Source organism: Lutjanus erythropterus, chromosome 23, assembly GCF_056507025.1.
Source record: "Lutjanus erythropterus isolate fLutEry1 chromosome 23, fLutEry1.hap2, whole genome shotgun sequence".
NCBI lineage: Eukaryota > Metazoa > Chordata > Actinopteri > Lutjaniformes > Lutjanidae > Lutjanus > Lutjanus erythropterus.
The window spans coordinates 14,553,514-14,572,731 of NC_139339.1; the positions used below are offsets into that span (position 1 = coordinate 14,553,514).

Consider the following 19,218-nt stretch of genomic DNA (forward strand, 5'->3'; position numbering starts at 1 on the left):
CGAAATCTAACCAAGTGTTTTTGTCCCAAAACCCACACAAATCCACATCGTTGTCACATTATAAAACGTAATTAGTTTCTGCAAGGTAAACAATGACGAAACAACGCATACAAATCTCGCGAGTTTCGCAAATCAAAGGTTCCTTTGTAGATACAAATGTATAATATTATATGCTATACAGGTTATATGACACGAGCCTGTGCAACTATAGTCCCCCCCTACCCCCACCAAATTTTATTTAGTATTAGGTTGTGTAACTCTATCCAGACATGTAGTATCACGAAACTATGCCCTCTATATATTTTGCTTGCTCAACAAATAAAATAAAATGTTTATGACCATTTTCTTCAAGCTGTGACTTTCATTTTATGATGCCTTAGTTTACACCAACTGAATTCATGAAAAGAAAAGCATAGTTATGATACTTTAAGATCTAAAGAACTACATTTTAAGAAATTCTTCTTACTAATGAATCTTGATTTTGCGATAATATAATAAACATTTGCATACCTGTATGGTTTGTCAAGTGGTTTGCTCAAATCTTATTAGAACTAAACTTAGATTGAAATTACTTTTTGTTGGTGCAACCCAGACAGAGTGTTATTGATGATAAATGCAATTTTGGCATTGGTCCATAAGAGGCTTATAAGTGGTCTTTGCTACACTGGCAGTGTACGGCATTGAAAAACCTCATATTCTTGTAGGTGCGAAAACCCCACACTTGGACATCTAAGTGGGTAAGCCCTGTGTTATCCTCCTGGACTAACAGCATCCTATGTAACCATGGAGCTGTGGCTCTCATCAAGACCACAACCTTATGAAATTCAAATTAGTGTCTAAAAATACAGACAATTTCCTGATCAAACAAAAAGCTGCAGTTGGCAGCAGGAGCCTCGCAGTGCTTTATTATCTAGACTCCACTCATTTTAGGATCGAAAGGAGAAGACATCTTCAATATTAATGTAAGACATGCAAAAGTAAATATCAGATTTATACAACTCAATATAAAGCACAACATATTACTGTAATGCCATTACATATACAAAAAACTCTCACTCAATATCAAACACATGGTTTATTACAGTGAATAATGAATGTATCAGCAGCAGACTGATAGTCTTGTGTCGTCCTAGTAAAGTTATGACTTCTTTTCTTTCTCCCAAGTACAACAGCCTGATTTCCCACAACACGATGTACTGTTGTGGACAGGGTCAGTAGTGTATGTTATATGTACAATATTTCTTCAAACTGGGAGACAGGCTCCAGCTACCTGCAACCCTTCAAGGATAAGCGGTTATGAGCAATGAATGAATTAAAAAAAAAAGATATTATTACAGGATAAATGTCTGTAGCTGCTTATCCTTGAAGGGTCATGGGGGGTGCAGGATCCTATTGCAGCTGACACTGGGCAAAAGGTGGGATGCAGCCTGGACAAGTTGCCAGTTCACTGCAGGGCTGACCTGTAGTCAGGCAACCATTCATGCTCACAGTCACACCTATAGGAACAGCCACAAACTCCCCAACCCCAGAGGTTCAAACTCAGAACCTTTTTGCTGTGAGGCGACAGTGCTAACAACTGCGCCACTACGCTGCCCCTGCAATAATGTGTCATGTGTTGATAATACTGATTCCTCTTCCATTGATCCTGCATTTCCACATCAGACTGCAGCAACAGCCTCGCCGATGTTGTCTCCCTGCAGCATCCCCATGAAGGCAGCTGGCATTTTTTCAAAGCCTTTTGTGATGTGCTCCTGACTCTGCACTTTGCCCTGCAGATTCAGAATGAATAAATCACACATCAAAACCTAACTGAGAGTAAATCTTTACTGAACACACACAAATTTCAGAGCTGGATCCAGCAATATAGTGAGTGTTTTTCAGTCACTAACCTCTTTCAACCAGCCCGTCAGCCTCTTGAGGGTCTCGGGGTGCTTGTGCTCCCACCTGCTCTGCATGAAGCCCTCCATCTTAAGCTGCTTAAAGATCATGGTCAGGTGGGGGTACGGTGCTAAGAGTGGGAGGTGAATGGAAAAAAGTGGTAAGTGGTAGGCCAGGAAAACAATGAGGTCTGTTTATAGACCTGATCTAACATTTCATTAAAACAATGGTGCCCTCTAGTGACAAAGACATAAAATCAATTAAACATGGGCAACTATGCAAAATGTGTCCACTGAAGGTGCTTGTTTTTGCCCCTGACAGGCTCAGACTGTTATTCTGAGTGTCTGTCAACATTGTGGAAAATATTCCTACAGACTGCCTTTAAAAAAAAAAAAAAGAGTAAAAAACAACTGTTTTGTTGCTCCTGCTAAACCCACCAGACTTCATTTACAGAAGCAGCAATTTTATCAAGGTAAAAGCAAAATAAAAAATCCCCTAAAATGTCTTTGTCTTTTCACTGCTTCAACAGTCACCAACTCTGATTATTTGGTCAAAAGAAACCCTTGCCATTTCTCTTTCCTCTTGCTCCTCTCCTGATATTTTCATGTGTAACTCAGTGTATTTAGAGTGAATCTTGAACAAACCAGGGTTGGTGATTGCTGGAGCAGTGCAAAGGGAGTCTGGTTAGCTGTTGCATCTTACTCTTTTAAAAAAAAGGTTTCTCTCTGTAGCGATCCTTTCATGACATTGTCACACAGTTATAATAACAATGTCAGCCTGTCAGTTTCAAAACAAGCAGTATTAGTGAACATACTTCATGGTGGTGCACAATTACCCATAAGGATTATGTTGTACCTTACTTTTTCTTCTGCCCGCTGATGCCTTTTAATCAGCGGGCAGAAGAAACATGTCTTATCTGTTTTAGTTGTAATATTTAACAGTATTTTAATTCTAGTCAACCATCTAAAACACTTAAATAATCAATTTAGTAATTTTTGTCAAAACAGCATCATACACTTTTGTAAATTTTGTTTTTCTTGTGCAGTTGTAGTTGCTCCTCCCATATCTGTTCACCATTTTTTTTTTTTTAAAACTTCAGAGCTGTCTACTGTCACAGTGCTATGAACTGTAGGTAATTCCCTCAGGCAAAGGTTGCAGAAATACAGACATATGGAAAGTGTGCATAAAAGGCCTAAAATGAGAGAGCCTTTGTGGACTTCATGATTTGACAGTGGGACTGTTCTAAGCACTCACAGACTTAACAGGATACCCCTGAAAGTCTGTGAGTCCCGGAGGGAGGACTTGGGACTTGGACCCAAAAACATGGGAAAATAGGGTCCAGGTTGAAATTGATCGAAATTACTCTTAAAAATCATTGCAGTGATGAGGGGTGACTTTTGTATCCTTTATTTATAGGACAGCTGAGTATATGACAGGAAAGGAGGAGAAGCAGTGGTGGAATGACATGCAGCAAAGAGCCATAGGTGGGAGTCAAACCCACAGCCTTTGCAGAGGCAAACACTCTACCAACTGAGCTACCAGGCCACCAAATCATAGTTTAACTTCACTTAAATTGTGCTGCACCAAACCTTTAAACTTAAAATAGTTGATTATGTTTTGTTTTTACTTCAAACTTGGATTAAAGTGAGTTCTGTTGCACCAAAACTTTAAACTTAGTTGGCTAACTTAACTAACTTTACCATTTTTAATTTGCTAACTTTCTGCAAAGTGAAAAGCAAGAACCATTTTGTAAAATAAAGCTGTATTTTTGTATATGGAGAACAGACAGTATTAAACATATGCTGCTATATACTGTATGATGTATAAAAACTATTGATGTGATTGTCTGATGTATATGTGTAAACTATTCCCACAATTCTATTAAAGCATAAAACACCATTTAACACTGATTTGATCAGATTCTTTGCTCTAACATCGAAGGGGTTGTGAAAAAGTTGTGCTTGATGCATTTAAATAAGAATACAAAGTTCCTGTATCTCACCTTTATTTATTAAATCCACAATGTCAATCAGGAGCAAAACCAATTTGTCACATAAAACTGTCACCAGCTTAAATCAGATTTCATTCTGCTGGTGTCAATACACACACTTAACTGACAGGACTACAATATGTCAACAACACATGTGGAATGAATTATTGTCTGTGTGGAACAGACGACCTGATGGATATTTTACGTAAAAGTGGCTACTGTGGTTTTTATGTTCTGTATTTTTCCAGAAACTCCATCAGTTTTTCCTTGTTGGCACCAGTGAAGCTGTCCACCTGAAAGACAGAAAAGACAGTTTTAATTTACAAAACAATATTTATGTATTTCAGCCAGTCTTGAGAATTGGGACAAATCATATAAAAAACAAACAAACAAACAAACAAACAAACAAAAAATACCCCTTTAAATTCTACTAACACTCTAGTTAAATTTTTTTTTGGTGAAAATTTATTCTTTATCTATAAAACGTGTGTGAAGTGAAAACTGTACCATCATTATCATCTTTGTTTTAAGATCATTTTTCTGAAAATGTTGGCCTTTAAAAATAGCTTCATTATGCTGTGAAATGACAAAATGCAATATTTTGTCAACTCCATTAGATTTTCCATCTGAGTCGATGCAACATTCTGATCTCTTTAATAACTCAATAATGTGTTTGAAATTAGTACTTTTTTCAATTTAATAAAAAATATAAAATAAAAACAGATCAGTTGGCTACCCAGTCAAAAAAAGTCTGGATGTGCCCCTGTATGTTACAAGTTTTTTTTCTGTTGTAGTCATTAAATGTATGTTCATAATAATTTATAAAAATTAGTTTACATGGAAAAAGAAAAAAAATGTGTGTGACTGACAGAGTTGACAAAATTCAGGTTTTCGGCCACAAAAAATACTACGCAGTAAAAAATTAAACCATCCCTTACAATGTTTTATAGCTAAGAGTTTGACCTTTTAAACTATATTTTTCCAGCTTAAGAGTAAAAAAGTAAATAAAACGGTCCTCATCCAGGAGCAGGTTTGTCCGAAAACCTCTTACTTTTTTCCTGTGAGGTTTGTTTATTAGGCGAGGGACGATCTGTCGACGTCACTGATTCTAAAAATCTTTGCATAAAAACGTTTCCTTGTCAAAACATGGATTCTTCTGCAGAACAAGCTGCAGCTAACAAACCTCATGTTACAATTTTATAAATGTGATAATGTGTCAAATTACATTTTTCTATATTTGCTGTATATTTTCATGTATTACTTACCATCTCTCCATTCTTGTAAAACTGGAATGTGGGCATGCTTCTAACTGAGCAATGTCTGGTCACATCCTGAGAAGAGCAAAGGGAACAACAGTTAGATTGACTAATCGATTACTTGTTTGGTTCAAATGTTTTGTCCCCAACCAATAGTCTATGATATCATTTAGTCTATAGCGTGATCATGTTGATAAGGAAATTAGAAGGTCACACAGATATGGGTGGGGATGTTAAGTTAATATAGACACCTGCTCACCTTCTGTGGTCTGTGGGAGAGAGAGGGTGAGCTGGCTCACCATATTTTTTGTTGACTGCTCTTTTCCTTGATAACTGTGATCACGTTGCTTATGAGTTTGTGCACATTATCACCAGCTGGTTGTTCTTCTTTGTTAATATAAAGTTAAATGTATTTTTCATATCTCAGTGTAACAGGCCCGACCTCAGCTTCTCTCTAATTTTTAGTCAAGAATAATTTTAAGTGGGTATGTGTATACTAATATAAAACCTTTTTTCTTTTTACATATGAATAAATGCTTGGGGTGGTTTAGATTTTGCACAATGGGGAACATTTACATGGATAAGAGGAGCTCTCTGGCAGTTGCAAATGGTAAATAGGCATACGTCTTGTTTTACAACCTGTCCCTAATTGACTGACAGTGTTACAATATTCAGAAATTGACTGATATTGAACAGTACAAATGTTTATATTGCTATTATTTCATTTATCCTTTATTTTCTCACTGTTTTGTTCTACAGTTGGCTAGCATATGTATATAAGTCATTTAACATGTTAAATAAAAATATTCTTTAATAAAGTTGGTTGAATGGTTGTGTTCATTTAGCATTTTTAAATTCCAAAAATGCTAAATTCAAAATGTTGTTTTATTTATTGTGACTTGCTATTTAATGTATTGTATTACAACTTTTCTTTAGATTATCTTCTTGGGAATATTTTTATGTTTTGACTTCATGTACGTTCAGGTATCTCTTGAAATTCCATTTGTGGGACTGAAGGGATTTTAATCTCACAAATGCCATCACTTCATCATTTTATTTTAAATTTAAAATTTCGTCATAATTAGGGTATGTATTTTTGAGTTATGGGCGGAAACATGTTTTGTGAAGTCACAGCGACTTCTGACCACCCAAATCTAATCAGTTAATCCTCGAGTTAAATGAAAAAAATCTGTCAAAGCGTTCTTAAAATATTATGTTCACAGTCGGACAACCCTAAAACATAATTCCCGCAGCCATGGCTGTCGCCAGTGCGCAGGAATAGAAACCAGAAAAACACACTCACCTCAGCCTCATCCACATCCACCTTCAGGAAAATTATGTTTGCGTTCTCAGGCGCTTGTGATTTTTCCTGCAAGAGAGTTGATCAATGAGAATTCAGATACTCATGCATCAATATATTCTCACAATCATATGGCAGCAGACATCACATCTGTTCATGATTTAAACAAGTCCAGAAGGAGAAAAAAAAACATTAAAACATTATATATGATAATGATGATGCCATTTTACACAAGACTTGGTTGCCAAAATCATCCACTTACTTCATAAAATGGGGCAATCCTTTGACAGGGCCCACACCATGTGGCTGTGAAGTCCACCACCACCAGCTTGTTTCCAGCCTTCACCAGAATATCTTTGAACTGCTCCTACAAACAAGGAAAAACAATATGTCTGTTATTTGTTTTTGATCAAACTGTGATAGATTAACAAACCTGAACTCAGTTATTGCTTCTTTTATTTACTACGTAACCTGATTGATATGACTGATCACCTGATTTAGTCTGTGGTTGTTGCTGCAAATTTAAACTCAACATTTCCTTCATTTACTTGAAAGCTTTCACTTTTACTGTGTGTAACGGGCAGAAAAGCTGTTTGATGATCTCATGCTTCCAACACTGCTACTTTTGTTTGCCCTGTTTAAGTAACAAGTAGCAATTGTTTTCATTATTAATCAATCAATCTGTCAGTCATTTTGTTGATTAGTTGTTTGGTCCATAAAATATCAGAAAATGGTGAAAATTGCCCAAAGTGATGTCCTCAAAAGTTTTTTTGTCCACAATTCTCAAAAAACTTCAGTTTACTGCCATAGAGGAGTAAAGAAACCAGAAAATATTCTGTTTTAAACGCTGAAATCAGAGAATTTGGACATTCTGAAAAACTCAAAATCTATTTGAGAACAACTACTTCATGATATGTTGTAAAACCACAACTGCTCTGTCCAAAGGCGGCCACAGTTTCCTTCCACCGACTGCAAACGCCTGGCTGTCACCTGATCAGTGAGCTAACAGACTCTGATTGGCTCTTAATTTTGACAACAAATACCATGTGTTGTATAAAGTACTAATTCTATGTGTAATTGTAATATTTAACGCTGGATATATTAGTCCTCTGTTGTGCAATGGCGGTTTAATCTGTCAACAAGCAGATATTTGTGTCTGATAATAATAAAGGTTATATATATATAACTTATAAAACGAACAGCTGAGTGCTTTACAAGGTGGATAAAAGAACAGATGTTCCATGTAACAGAAGGGGATCTCTTCTATTTCAACTTCAATCAGCGATCAAGAACACGTTTCATCTCTTCAGCTATGAACGTGGTCTGCAAACTTCAGGTAACCTAAAGGTGATCTAACAGGATGTTAGTGTCAAGTATTACTCTCTTCAAATGAGGAAACTGTTCAGAGCAGCTGGAGAGACGGTTTTTACTCTGCGGACTTTGCTCAAATTGGACAATTTTTTTTTTTTTAATTAATATTATAATCTTTATTGTATATTTTGTTAACATAACAGCAGTGGTATGGGAGATTATTACATTGGATCAAAGAACAAGGATCACCAAAAAGAGAAGTAGACAATGCCAGGGGTCACAAATAAATTGCAATATAACTAAATAAAAAAATATGCAATAAAATTGTACCAAAAATAAATTAACATTATAACAGAATCTTAAATTTGGAGCACAAACTTAGGGTTTTCACAACTTTTCTATTACTCGAGGTATGTAAAGTCTTGATGTAGGATTCTGCTTCCTTTTTAAAGGCACAGAAAGAGGGTTTGATTTTTAGCACCTTACATTTATGGATATAGAACTTGGCCAGCAATATGATGAGATTAAAACTGACAGCTGGACTTAAGTGAAGAAACTGTTGGGATATTTGCGCAACATTGGACTGGGAGCATAAAACGACCGTCAAATGAACTTTAAAAAACAAACGATAGAGGGCAGTAAGACCACTGTAACGTCTAGTCCGTCTAACCCAAAAACGAAGAAGAAGTCTCGTTCAAACAATGGCGGCTCTTGAAGAGTTTAGCGTAGTTGCTGGCATCAGTTACACCAGAACTGGATTTCCTCATTGAAAAGTGGTCTGAGAACGGCGCTGAAGGTTTTTGTCGGTGGAAAAGATGCTCTTTTTTTTTTTCGAGCCGGCTTCGGGTCGGTGAGTTAATCTGATTCGTTGAAGTTAGACGTGACAGACGGTTCATCAAATCACCTGTCAAGTGTTGTTTTCGGTAGCGCCCGCCCCTTTCCAAACAGGTTCCCCTGCGGGAAATTCTCAATAAAACGGGGACGAGACAAACCGGTTTAATGGACGGCTTCCAAGATGGTTGTGTAACGAATTATCTGACGTGTAAGATTTGCAAACGTCCAGTATCACACAAATTAGCGATACAATTAAGCAAACTGCGAGCCAATAATGTTCATTTTAGACATTGTGTTAAAGTCTGGGCTTTTTTTCCTCCACCCAACTCACGGCTCGTCTCCGTCAAACAAACAAACTAGAGAAACTCCCCCAAAATAAACTCCTCTGACATGGATCAAAAGTGAGCGAGGCGCGCGGCAGCAGGGCCGGGTGGCGATAGTCATGACCCGCCCTACCTTGATATTCTTACCGTACCCCTACCCGATCATTCCTGGAGGAAAGCGGTACTAAGCAATGAGTAGAGTGGGTCTTGACTTCGCCATCCTGGGGAAAAACAGCACGGTCCGGTGGAAGCAAAAAAAAAAAAAGTCTACTAATGTGTAATAGCGGCTTCTAACGACGTTAAAGGACAACAATTCAGAAAATCAATACGAGACAACTTACCAAACTTTCCACAACTTCGATTTTTCCACCCATGATACCTGTTGAGTTAACGTCTCAGGTAGGACTACAAGTTTGGAAATTCTCTGCCTCCTCCTCCTCCTTTTATGTCGGTTGGCAAGTTATGGTGCATTACCGCCACCAACTGGTATGGAGTGTGTCTTGATTTTGTGTCTAATAAATAGTTTTATTTCTGTTTAACTGATTGGTAATAATAGTTCTGTATGACTTACTTTTAATCTGTTTTATGGTCATCTGATCCACTGTTTTATTTTCCCTTATATCCACGTGTTGGAATCCACAAAAAAAGGGAACATCTATTCCCAGTCTTTCTATATAACAAGAGTAATATTTCATTGAGAATATCTTGTCAACAGTTTGAAGATGTGTTTTTAAACTATTTAAGGCTGCTCTGGAATCTGAACAGATAAAAACTTGCATGAGCTTTACTTCCTCTACTCACTGAAGAGCTAATGTGATCACTTGCTTGCTTTTTCAGTCTGACCTGTAACTCAGGAACATAAAAAGCACAACCTGTTTTAACCTTTTTCTGGAATTCTGGATCCATCGGTAAATATATGTGTATGTTGTCCATATATTTCAAGTAAAACAGTGTTCAGATAAGCCTGCACATTGATTGTACTTCTCTTTGAGTGTGAACGATCCAACACAGATAAATCTATGGCTGGTTGAGGTAATAACCATGGTGGAACAGCTCATATTAAAACAATGAATCTTGTTGATTTTGCTATAACATAAACATTTGCATACCTGTAGTGTTTATCATGCTAAGCAAAATCCAGATATAGTACCTCTTTGGTCAAGTGGAGAGCCCTGCCTGCAGTACTTATCCCAGTAGACTAATGGCACCTGACATAGCTTTCCCTGTAATTGATGTAGTCTATACTCACAAAAATTGCTTAACTATTACATATTATTATTATTAACACACACCAGTAATCATGTTATACCTGCTTGAGACTGATAGAGTTGTTTAATTTCTACAAATGCTGTTTGACTCCAAAATATGATATTTTATTGAAAACGCCTGTATTGTTTGTTTTCTTAAAGCTACTTCAAGGAAATTAAATATTTTGTTGATTTTGTAGGACACTGAAGGCAAAGGCAGTAGTGTTTTCACATCTAGATTAAATTAAATTCAGCTGCACCAAAACTGTGGACTCCAATTTAACCTGTGATCCGATGTGATATTTAAAATTACATTTGAGGAAGTTTAATTTGGGTAACTGACACTTAAGTTAGATAACAGTGTGACATTTTGGTAACTTTTTAGCAAGCTAACAACAATGCAGTGCTTTAAGGAATACAGACCAACCAAACATTAACAGTTTCCTCACTCTTTTATATTTACTTGGTCAGCACTTATACTAATACTAATTACTAAATACTAATATACTAATTGTATTTTACATAGCTTAACTTGGCTTCAGTAAACTGAGATCAGTTTTTATTGTGCAACAGAGCTCTTCTTAATTTTAAATCTGTATTTACCATTTTAAACCTAGTTTTGCTAAACTCTTGTAGAACCAAAGTTAGATTAAATTAATCTTTGTTGGTGCAACCCAGTCAGTGTCAATGATGATAAATGCAGTTTTGGGATTGGTCTATAAGAGGCCTGTGAGTGGTCTTTGCTAAACTGGCAGTATATGGCATAAAAAAAAACTCATATTCTTGTAGCATCCTATGTAACCATGGAGCTGTGGCTCTCATCAAGACCACAACCTTATGAAATTCAAATTAGTGTCTAAAAATACAGACAATTTCCTGATCAAACAAAAAGCTGCAGTTGGCAGCAGGAGCCTCGCAGTGCTTTATTATCTAGACTCCACTCATTTTAGGATCAAAAGGAGCACACATCTTCAGTAGTAATGCAGGGCATGCATAAGTCAATACCAGATTTATACTGTATAGATACAACACAACATAAAGCACATATTACTGTAATGCCATTACATATACAAAAAAACTCTCACTCAATATCAAACACATGGTTTATTACAGTGAGTAATGAATGCATCAGCAGCAGACTGACAGTCTGGTGTCGTCCTAGTAAAGTTATGACTTCTTTTCTTTCTCCCAAGTACAACAGCCTGATTTCCCACAACAGTCCGGTCTCTCCCATATATGGAGACATGGTGGTCAAAACCTTGAAATCAGTTAAAATTGCTACTTGTTTGACAATGTTACTAACATGTTGTCTCATATGAGGATGTGATGTGTCTCCATTCATTTTTAAATAAATTGTCCATTTGTTTTATTTTGTCTTTATTTTTTAATTGCATTTATTTCAAAAGTACCTTACTGTGAATAAAAATCCACAACAGTCTGTATTTTAAGCAATGAGTTGTTTCGGACTTAGAGAGATAGTTTGGATTATTTGAAGTGGAGCTGTACGAGGTACTTATCTATAGTCAGTGTACCTTCAGTAGATGCCAATTAATACATCCCAAGTCTGGGGAAGCAGAGAGAAGCATCAACACAGAGGCCAGGCAATGTACTGCTGAGCACAGTACACTGAAACTATTATTGATTCTTGAAGTTGCTAAAATACATTTTGCTGTTGACCCTGTCCACAGCAGTTCATTGCTTAGCTTCCATGCTGGTATTACTGTTTCCTGCTGCCTCCCAGACTGGGGGCGTGTTGACCGCCATCTACTGCAGCAAATACACTGACTACGGGTAGGTAACTCATACAACCCTGCTTCAAATAATCCTAACTATCTGTCACTGTGATTACAAAGACACTACTGAGCTACATAAACATTGTGTTAATATTAAAATAACTGGTTAGTTCTAAGTGTCTAATGCTCAGTCCTTCATGTATGAATCCTGTAATAATGCGTCATGTATTAATAATACTGATTCTTCTTCAAATGATCCTGCGATTCAACATCAGACTGCGACAATAGCCTTGCCGATGTTGTCTCCCTGCAGCATCCCCATGAAGGCAGCTGGCATTTTTTCAAAGCCTTTTGTGATGTGCTCCCGACTCTGCAGTTTGCCCTGCAGATGCAGAATGAATAAATCACACATCAAAAATATACGGAAGCAGAAAACATGGGCAATCCTACCTATCTGAGAGTAAATCTTTACTGAACACACAAAAAAAAATCCAGCAATATAGTGAGTGTTTTTCAGTCACTAACCTCTTTCACCCAGCCCGTCAGCCTCTTGAGGGTCTCGGGGTGCTTGTGCTCCCACCTGCTCTGCATGAAGCCCTCCATCTTAAGCTGCTTAAAGATCATGGTCAGATGGGGGTACGGTGCTAAGAGTGGGAGGTGAATGGAAAAAAGTGGTAAGTGGTAGGCCAGGAAAACAATAAAGTCTGTTTATACGCCTACTCCAGCATTTCAGTAACACAATGGTGCCCTCTAGTGACAAAGACATACTGTTTTCACAAGGAAGTATCAAGTCAAAGCACAAGAAACAGGAATATTGATATGGAAAGTTAAAGTAGTTAAGTACACACCTGTTTGTGGCATGATGTCATTGTATGTGGCAATACCTCCACACACAGCTATTCTTCCAAAGTTCTTCATCTGTTGCAGGGCAGCGGTGAAAAAAGGGCCTCCCACCTAAAATTAAGAATGTAAGTTTAAGGGTAGCTTCAGTATCTTTCAACCTGGACACTATTGTCCAAAGGTTTTCTGTCAATGTGACTTACTTATTTATATATTTTTGCCTTTGCTCTTCTCTTGAATGGTTATTGTTGTTCCCAAATGTGAATGTTTCAACTTTCTATAACAGTGTGAACTAAAAGTTTAAAATGTAATTACTGTGATGATTTTTAGTGGTTTAAAGGGTAACTTCAGTATTTTTCAACCTGCACCATATTTTCCTCATGTTTTTGTGTCTAAGTGACTAATGGGAAGACAACAATTTATGAAACTGGTCCAGTATTTGCAGGAGGGTGCTGCAGCTGGCAGAAGCAAAACTAAGCTACAACATAATCTTTGCGGGCAGCTATGCAAAATATGTCCATTAAAAGTGCTTGTTTTTGTCACTGATAGGCTCAGATTATTATTCTGAGTATCAGACAGCATTGTGGAGAATATCCCCACTGAGACTGACTTTTTAAAAAAGAGTAAGATACACTTTGTTTAACCAGACACCGCTGTTTTGTTGCTTCCACCAAAGTGACAGAAAGGCCAGTTTCATCAGCGTTTGTCTTTTCACTGCTTCAACAGTCACAAACAATCATTGTTTGGTCAAAAGAGACCCTTGCAATTTCTCTTTCCACTCGCTCCTAAAAATAAATAAATAAATAAATGTACTGCAACTGTATTTTTATATAGAATACTTTCAATTTTACTTTTAGTTCCCAGGAAAGAATACACAATAATTTGTCCCTCTAGCACGGACCTGCCTAAACCTCTAGCATGAACTAATAATCATTAGTTTACTTTCATTCATTTAGGTTTTGCACCTGCCCCAAAAGATTAAAATGACATGGCAGTTTCACAGAATGCTTTCCCTTTCTTTCAAAACTGTCCACAGGAAGTCTAGTTTGGTGTGGCTATATTGTTGTCTGGGTGGAAACAGTACACTTTTAGAATCACAATAGGGCTTATACGCGCTGTGCAGGGTGAGAAACAGGTTGTGATAATGAAAAGGGAGAAAAGGTGTGAGACTTTGTCAGAAATTGGAAGATATACAGGAGAATTGTGATCCCAGGTGGAAAAAGGGAGAGGGTGATGAAAAATGGGAGTCTCCTGGGAAAACTGGGAGGGTTGGCACATTTGGAAACGCAGTAACGATGCAAAGGAGGAGCTAAGACAAAAATATATGAAAAAGCCATGGATAGCATAAATAGGAACACTTTGAAGGCTTGGAACTACACCACCATTGCTTACATTTTCAAAGAAGCAGTCATATCCCTCTGGAGACGCCTTCTTCAGTGCCTCCTCTAGGGGACCGACAGTCTTGTAGTTGAAGGCCTCGTCAAAGCCCAGTTCTTTGAGGAAAGCCACCTTGGCGTCAGACCCTGCTGAACCCACCACCTTACAGCCCTTGATCTTTGCAATCTGGCCCACCACGGAGCCCACAGCCCCTGCTGCGGCATTCACCAACAGGGTCTCTCCCTTCTGGAGCCCCAAGACCTCTTCTATCCCAAGCAGAGCTGTCAGTCTGAGGAGAGAGGACAAGAAAGAGTAAACTCCAACCACCAAAACCTGAAAATCACGAGGGTGTGTTTTCCCTCTAGTTCCACAAAGGAGCCTCTTTGAACTTCCTCATGTAAACTCTTTGTAATTGCTTCCATAACAAGTTGCTTGTTTATGAGGCGAGTCATCAGCAGGACAAAACATCTGGAGCTTTACCTGTTTATTTTGTCAAAGAAAAGGACAAACCCCAGCTGTTCTGTTTAGCTAAACAACTCTCCTTTTTACTGGCCTAAAACTTAAGCAGGGAAATGATATGTCTTATCAAACATTTACTCAGGGAGGTTAGGTATTCTCTTTCTGTTACCACATGGGAGTGGCCAAAGCCTACCTCACTGCTATTTACAGTTACACTACAGGCAGGGCTACACCAACAAGGATTAAGTTTAACCCTAATTAAATCATGGTTTGATTTTAAATTATGTTGAATCAAACTTTAAAACTAGGTTAAAATGAATAAAGATCAGATTAAAACCCATCCTTATAGTTTAGTTTTTACTCTAACCTAGATTTACCAAAACTTAACAGTCCTCTAACCTAGTATTAACTTTAAACCATCATTGAAGAAAGTTAAGGGACAGACTCAACCCAATTAAGTTTTGTGATGTGTCTCTTTTTTCCTTTCAGTAGTTGATCTTTTGGCTCAAGTCTGATTACTACTCTTCACTTAAATTAATCCTTGTTGGTGCAACCTTGTCTTATAGATTAATTCCTTTATCTCTTTGAGTGATTGTGTTATGCATCTTTAACTTAAACTTAGTGAGCCAGATTTTTTTGTGCATTTGTTTTGTCCTTCATTGATGTCTATCAAACTGTTGTCAATGGTGGACAAACAAGTAAATTGTCTGTGAGAAAAAAATATGAATATTTTTAATTCTGGAGCTCCTCTGCCTTCAATTTCTATCCATACAGACAACCAAACATCTGTCTTACCCTGGCATGCCGACTGTACCCAGAGCAAGGGACAATGAGACATCTTGCGGCCAGTCGGGCATGATTGGTGTGAGGTCTGTTCCATTGCTGACTGTGTGGGTTCTCCAGCCACAACGACCAACAACATGGCTTCCCACAGGAAATGCTGGGTTATTACTTTGGATCACTCTGCAGAAAAAAACAAAATAACATAAAAACAGGACAAGAAATTAGGCGGTGGCATGTGGCAGATGGGTTTTAAGCACTTTGGTTACCAACAAAGCAAAGAAAATGCATAACATGTGGGTTTGAAACTGATTATTTTGAGGTTCTGTGGAAAGTTTTGAGTAATTTACTCTGCATGTTTATCAATGCTAAAAAAGATTGAGTGTCTGAACACTTAGCCAAGAACATTTCAATTTTCTCTTTTTGCTTTTTGTGAATCAAAGGCTTCAGTAATTAATAGCAGGTGCAGGATTGGTTCTGTTTCAGTAAACATCAAGAATGCACAGTACATCATGACAGATGAAAGACATTCCTCTGTGTGTGTGTGTGTGTGTGTGTGTGTGTGTGTGTGTGTGTGTGTGTGTTTGTTCCTTACTTGGCCACTTGAGTTCCAATCATCACATCGCCTTCTTTCATGCGATACCTACTGAATGGCCTGGAGAGACAAACACATGACACAGGATACAGACATGTGATTCTCATGGTTCCTATACTTTTTCCAAAGTCAAATTGAAGCACTTTTCAAGCTTTACCAGTACCGTACAGCTGTTGTTAATTACATATACATACACACAAACTGCCTGTTTTGTGATAGCATAGAAGGACGATGAAAACAAGGAAAACACCACACAGTTTCATGCTTCAAAATGTGTCCCCATCGTCTGTAAGTAGACCCTTATACAAACTGGCTGAGCCAAAATCTGACTTCTTTTACTTCTATATCTAAAAAGCAAACTATTCAATCAGAGAGCGATTTATTACAAAAGTAATGCAATGCAATACATTTCAGGCAGTTTATCCAAAATCCTAACAATTTTCAACCCTTGAAAACACCACATTAAAATACATGTGTTTTCAAGAATTTTCAGCACCTGTATGAAGCCTTGATCCTTCTCACCTCATGTATGGGTCGACACTGAGAAACACTGCCTCCAAAAGCACCTCTGAATTAAAACAAAAGCAGAACATCAGTGTTTAAATGTAAACAGATGTTTTCCTGTTTTGTGTGTGACTCAAGTCATAACGTACTTGTTGCTCAATATGTCTGACTCAAGATGAAGACAGTGTGTGCTTGTCTATGAGTGTAAGTAGAGGGACATAAATTATCTTACCTCCATCTTTGGGCTCTGGGAGCTCCTCCACCTTGAGCTCAAAGTTGCTGTCCTTCGGGAAGCCATCAAAGTGCTTGGTCAGGACCCACGTTTTAGCTTGGACCATGATGCTTTGTTTGGGATAGCTGTGAGAGATCAAGCAGTTGTCTCATATTAAAATTAATCAGTGAATCTGAGTTAAAGCTTTAATCACTGCCTCAATAAATCCTATTTGAATCTACAGCTGCAACGATTAAGCAATTAATGTTTCACTATTAAATTAATCGCCTACTATTTTGATAATTGAAAAAGTCTTTTTTTTCTTAATTTAAGCTTCTCAAAATGTGAATATTTTCCAGTCCCTTTATCAATTATGAACTATTTTGATAACTGATTAATTGATTTGAGCATTTGTTTTTAAAGATAAAGTTTTTTGGGGATTAAGCTTCTTCTACATTAATGTTTTCTGTTTTCTTTACTACAATATGAAAGTTAACTGAATGTCTTTGGGTTGTGGACAAAACAAGACATTTGGGATACACTGATTGACATGTTTCACCTTTTCTCAAATTTTAGGGACCAAAAATGAATTGACTAATTGAGAAAATGACAGATTAATCGTCAATAAAAATAAGCTTTAGTTGCAGCCCTACTTTAATCATGAAGGGTTAGAAATAGGGACTTTGAGCTTTCTGAAACATAAGACAACTCAACTCAGCGTATAGTAGATTTTGAAAATAGCCTGTGGGGATATGTGGGCCAAAATCAGATTTTATTTCTTCTTATGGAAGCAGCGCGAATAGAAGACACATGACACAGTTAAGCCTGGAACTGACAGCTTCCCCTCAGATTTTAGGTAAGATTTAGATTAAAGTTCATGGTAAACATCTCCAATGCCAAAAACAGTAATTAAAGATGAATATATTCACCTCAGGCAAACATTCTTACGCACACACGACCACACACACACATTAAAAACAGGAAGAAACAAGTCCAATAATTTCCAGATTGTGCAACTCAACCACATCAATGACTTAATATTTTCTTGGACTGATGAAAATTTTCTTAAGAAGACAGTAGACTGAGCAGTAAGAGATACTGTAAATACAGTGAACTATAACCACCAGTAAGGTAACACTAGCTTTACTTCGAAAAAGCAAACAGCATAAATTATAAGTAAAAAGTGAACTCCCTTCCTGTGGTTGCCAGTCTGCCCTAGGTTTACTAATACAGTATCTCCCTCAGATAATTTAGTTCGTTTGAACATGTTAAATTACATACAGCCCCTCACTTTTATGTATATGACTTACCAGTTGTCGTTCTCCAAAACGTAATGGCAGAAGCAGTTAGAAAGTGAGGCTAGGAGGATCAAGCAGCAGTGGTATATTGTATTGGAAGCGTGGGAGGGTAGAAGGCGGGAGTCAAGCTGCAGGCGTTAAATCTAATTGGTTGGAGGTTCGACGCAGCCTCCAACGTATGACGGAGAACGTCACGTTGTCCCTGCGTGCTTACGTGCCCTCGGTTTGGATGTTTGGCGCGGGCAGGCACATAACCCAGCTAGGACGGAATGCTATCTGAGCGGAGTTCCTGAATAAAATTGTAAGTATTACAGTGACAATTAGTTTAAAATTTTGATTTTGTCGGTAAGATAACAAACGAAACGCATTGTTTTCGACACAAGTGACAAAGAGTTATCGTAGTCAGCAGGCTAGTTATACTTCCTAGCTATTAGCGGTTAACCGGCTAGTGTACCGCAACTGTTTACTTACCAACGTTAGCTAACTTTGCTGTAGTAATGTATGTTTGTATCTTATCACAAGAGCGGCGTTTAGATACTTTCACAGATGACAGACGCAAATATGTCAATTTTCAGCCTGTGCATACACCAGTTACAAACAATCCAGCATTTATTTACGAAAACGACAACGCTTTAATGTTATTAGAAGTTTAACATCTGTAACGGTTAACAGTGGCGTAATATACGATGCAGATGTGGTCCCTGCAAGGTTAGCTAGTGAAACGTTACTTTTGATAAAAATTCAGATGATGTTTTTAAGCCGTACGATATTTTGTCATGTTATGGATAGTTAAGAGAAGTTAATCTAGGTGTCACCGGGGTTTAGGTTATTTTAATGTCGAAACATCACCTTAGTTGAGGTTAAATCAATTCTTGACCATAACATCTGTTAACTCATACAGTAAACCTAACGCTAACCGTAACCAATACACCCGACAAAATTTGGGTATTTCCGTGGAATCGCAGTGTTTGGCCTCACCCAGTTCACAGATTCGGACTTCCGGCATCAATAACTCATTAGTGATACGTTGTCAAAACATAAACGAGGCCTCTTTCCCATCGTTGTAAGGTAGACAATGTGCTACAAGCCCAGTTTTATCAAAAGTAGCTATCTTTCAAGCTGCAGAAATAACATTGGTGTCTATGAGCAGCCGGCTGTGAGACGAGTGGATAGGGACCGTCTGCAAATTGCAAAACCGCTACAGCAGCGAAGAGAAACACTACACAGATATTCAATAACTTCACTCTTAGACAATGTAGTGTCACCAAAATCACTGCAGCCA

At 37.7% G+C, this 19,218-nt stretch overlaps 2 protein-coding genes across 3 annotated transcripts; both read right to left on the reverse strand.

Moving 5' to 3' along the window:
• Positions 1-1,616: 1,616 nt before the first annotated feature.
• LOC146305768 (prostaglandin reductase 1-like) lies at positions 1,617-18,107 on the reverse strand. 2 transcript variants are annotated; one of them, XM_084711728.1, is made up of 9 exons: positions 17,949-18,107; positions 16,660-16,784; positions 16,446-16,491; positions 15,924-15,983; positions 15,344-15,511; positions 14,105-14,378; positions 12,721-12,826; positions 1,890-2,008; positions 1,617-1,769 (listed from the first exon to the last, which is right to left on the reverse strand). In XM_084711728.1, exons 2-9 carry the CDS (start codon positions 16,763-16,765, stop codon positions 1,659-1,661), a joined length of 990 nt encoding a protein of 329 aa, XP_084567854.1. In that variant the 5' UTR covers positions 16,766-16,784; positions 17,949-18,107; the 3' UTR covers positions 1,617-1,658. The 2 variants fall into 2 exon arrangements, with proteins under 2 accessions (XP_084567854.1, XP_084567853.1); XM_084711727.1 differs by lacking the exons at positions 1,617-1,769; positions 1,890-2,008 and adding exons at positions 11,500-12,254; positions 12,398-12,516 and having other exon boundaries at positions 17,949-18,106.
• Positions 3,940-9,333, reverse strand: LOC146305769 (thioredoxin-like). The gene is made up of 5 exons (XM_084711730.1): positions 9,234-9,333; positions 6,687-6,791; positions 6,428-6,493; positions 5,134-5,199; positions 3,940-4,161 (listed from the first exon to the last, which is right to left on the reverse strand). Exons 1-5 carry the CDS (start codon positions 9,264-9,266, stop codon positions 4,096-4,098), a joined length of 336 nt encoding a protein of 111 aa, XP_084567856.1. The 5' UTR covers positions 9,267-9,333; the 3' UTR covers positions 3,940-4,095.
• Positions 18,108-19,218: the final 1,111 nt, after the last annotated feature.

Excerpts from the sequence above, each read along its gene's own strand:
- LOC146305768 (XM_084711728.1), bottom strand. The coding sequence starts at position 16,765 with ATGGTCCAAGCTAAAACGTGGGTCCTGACCAAGCACTTTGATGGCTTC. Across the intron at positions 12,827-14,104 it reads ATGACTGCTTCTTTGAAAAT|GTGGGAGGCCCTTTTTTCAC; the intron begins GTAAGCAATGGT and ends TCTTAATTTTAG. Across the intron at positions 1,770-1,889 it reads TGACGGGCTGGTTGAAAGAG|GGCAAAGTGCAGAGTCAGGA; the intron begins GTTAGTGACTGA and ends CTGAATCTGCAG.
- LOC146305769 (XM_084711730.1), bottom strand. The coding sequence starts at position 9,266 with ATGGGTGGAAAAATCGAAGTTGTGGAAAGTTTG. Across the intron at positions 6,494-6,686 it reads GGATTGCCCCATTTTATGAA|GAAAAATCACAAGCGCCTGA; the intron begins GTAAGTGGATGA and ends ACTCTCTTGCAG. Across the intron at positions 4,162-5,133 it reads TTTACAAGAATGGAGAGATG|GTGGACAGCTTCACTGGTGC; the intron begins GTAAGTAATACA and ends TCTGTCTTTCAG.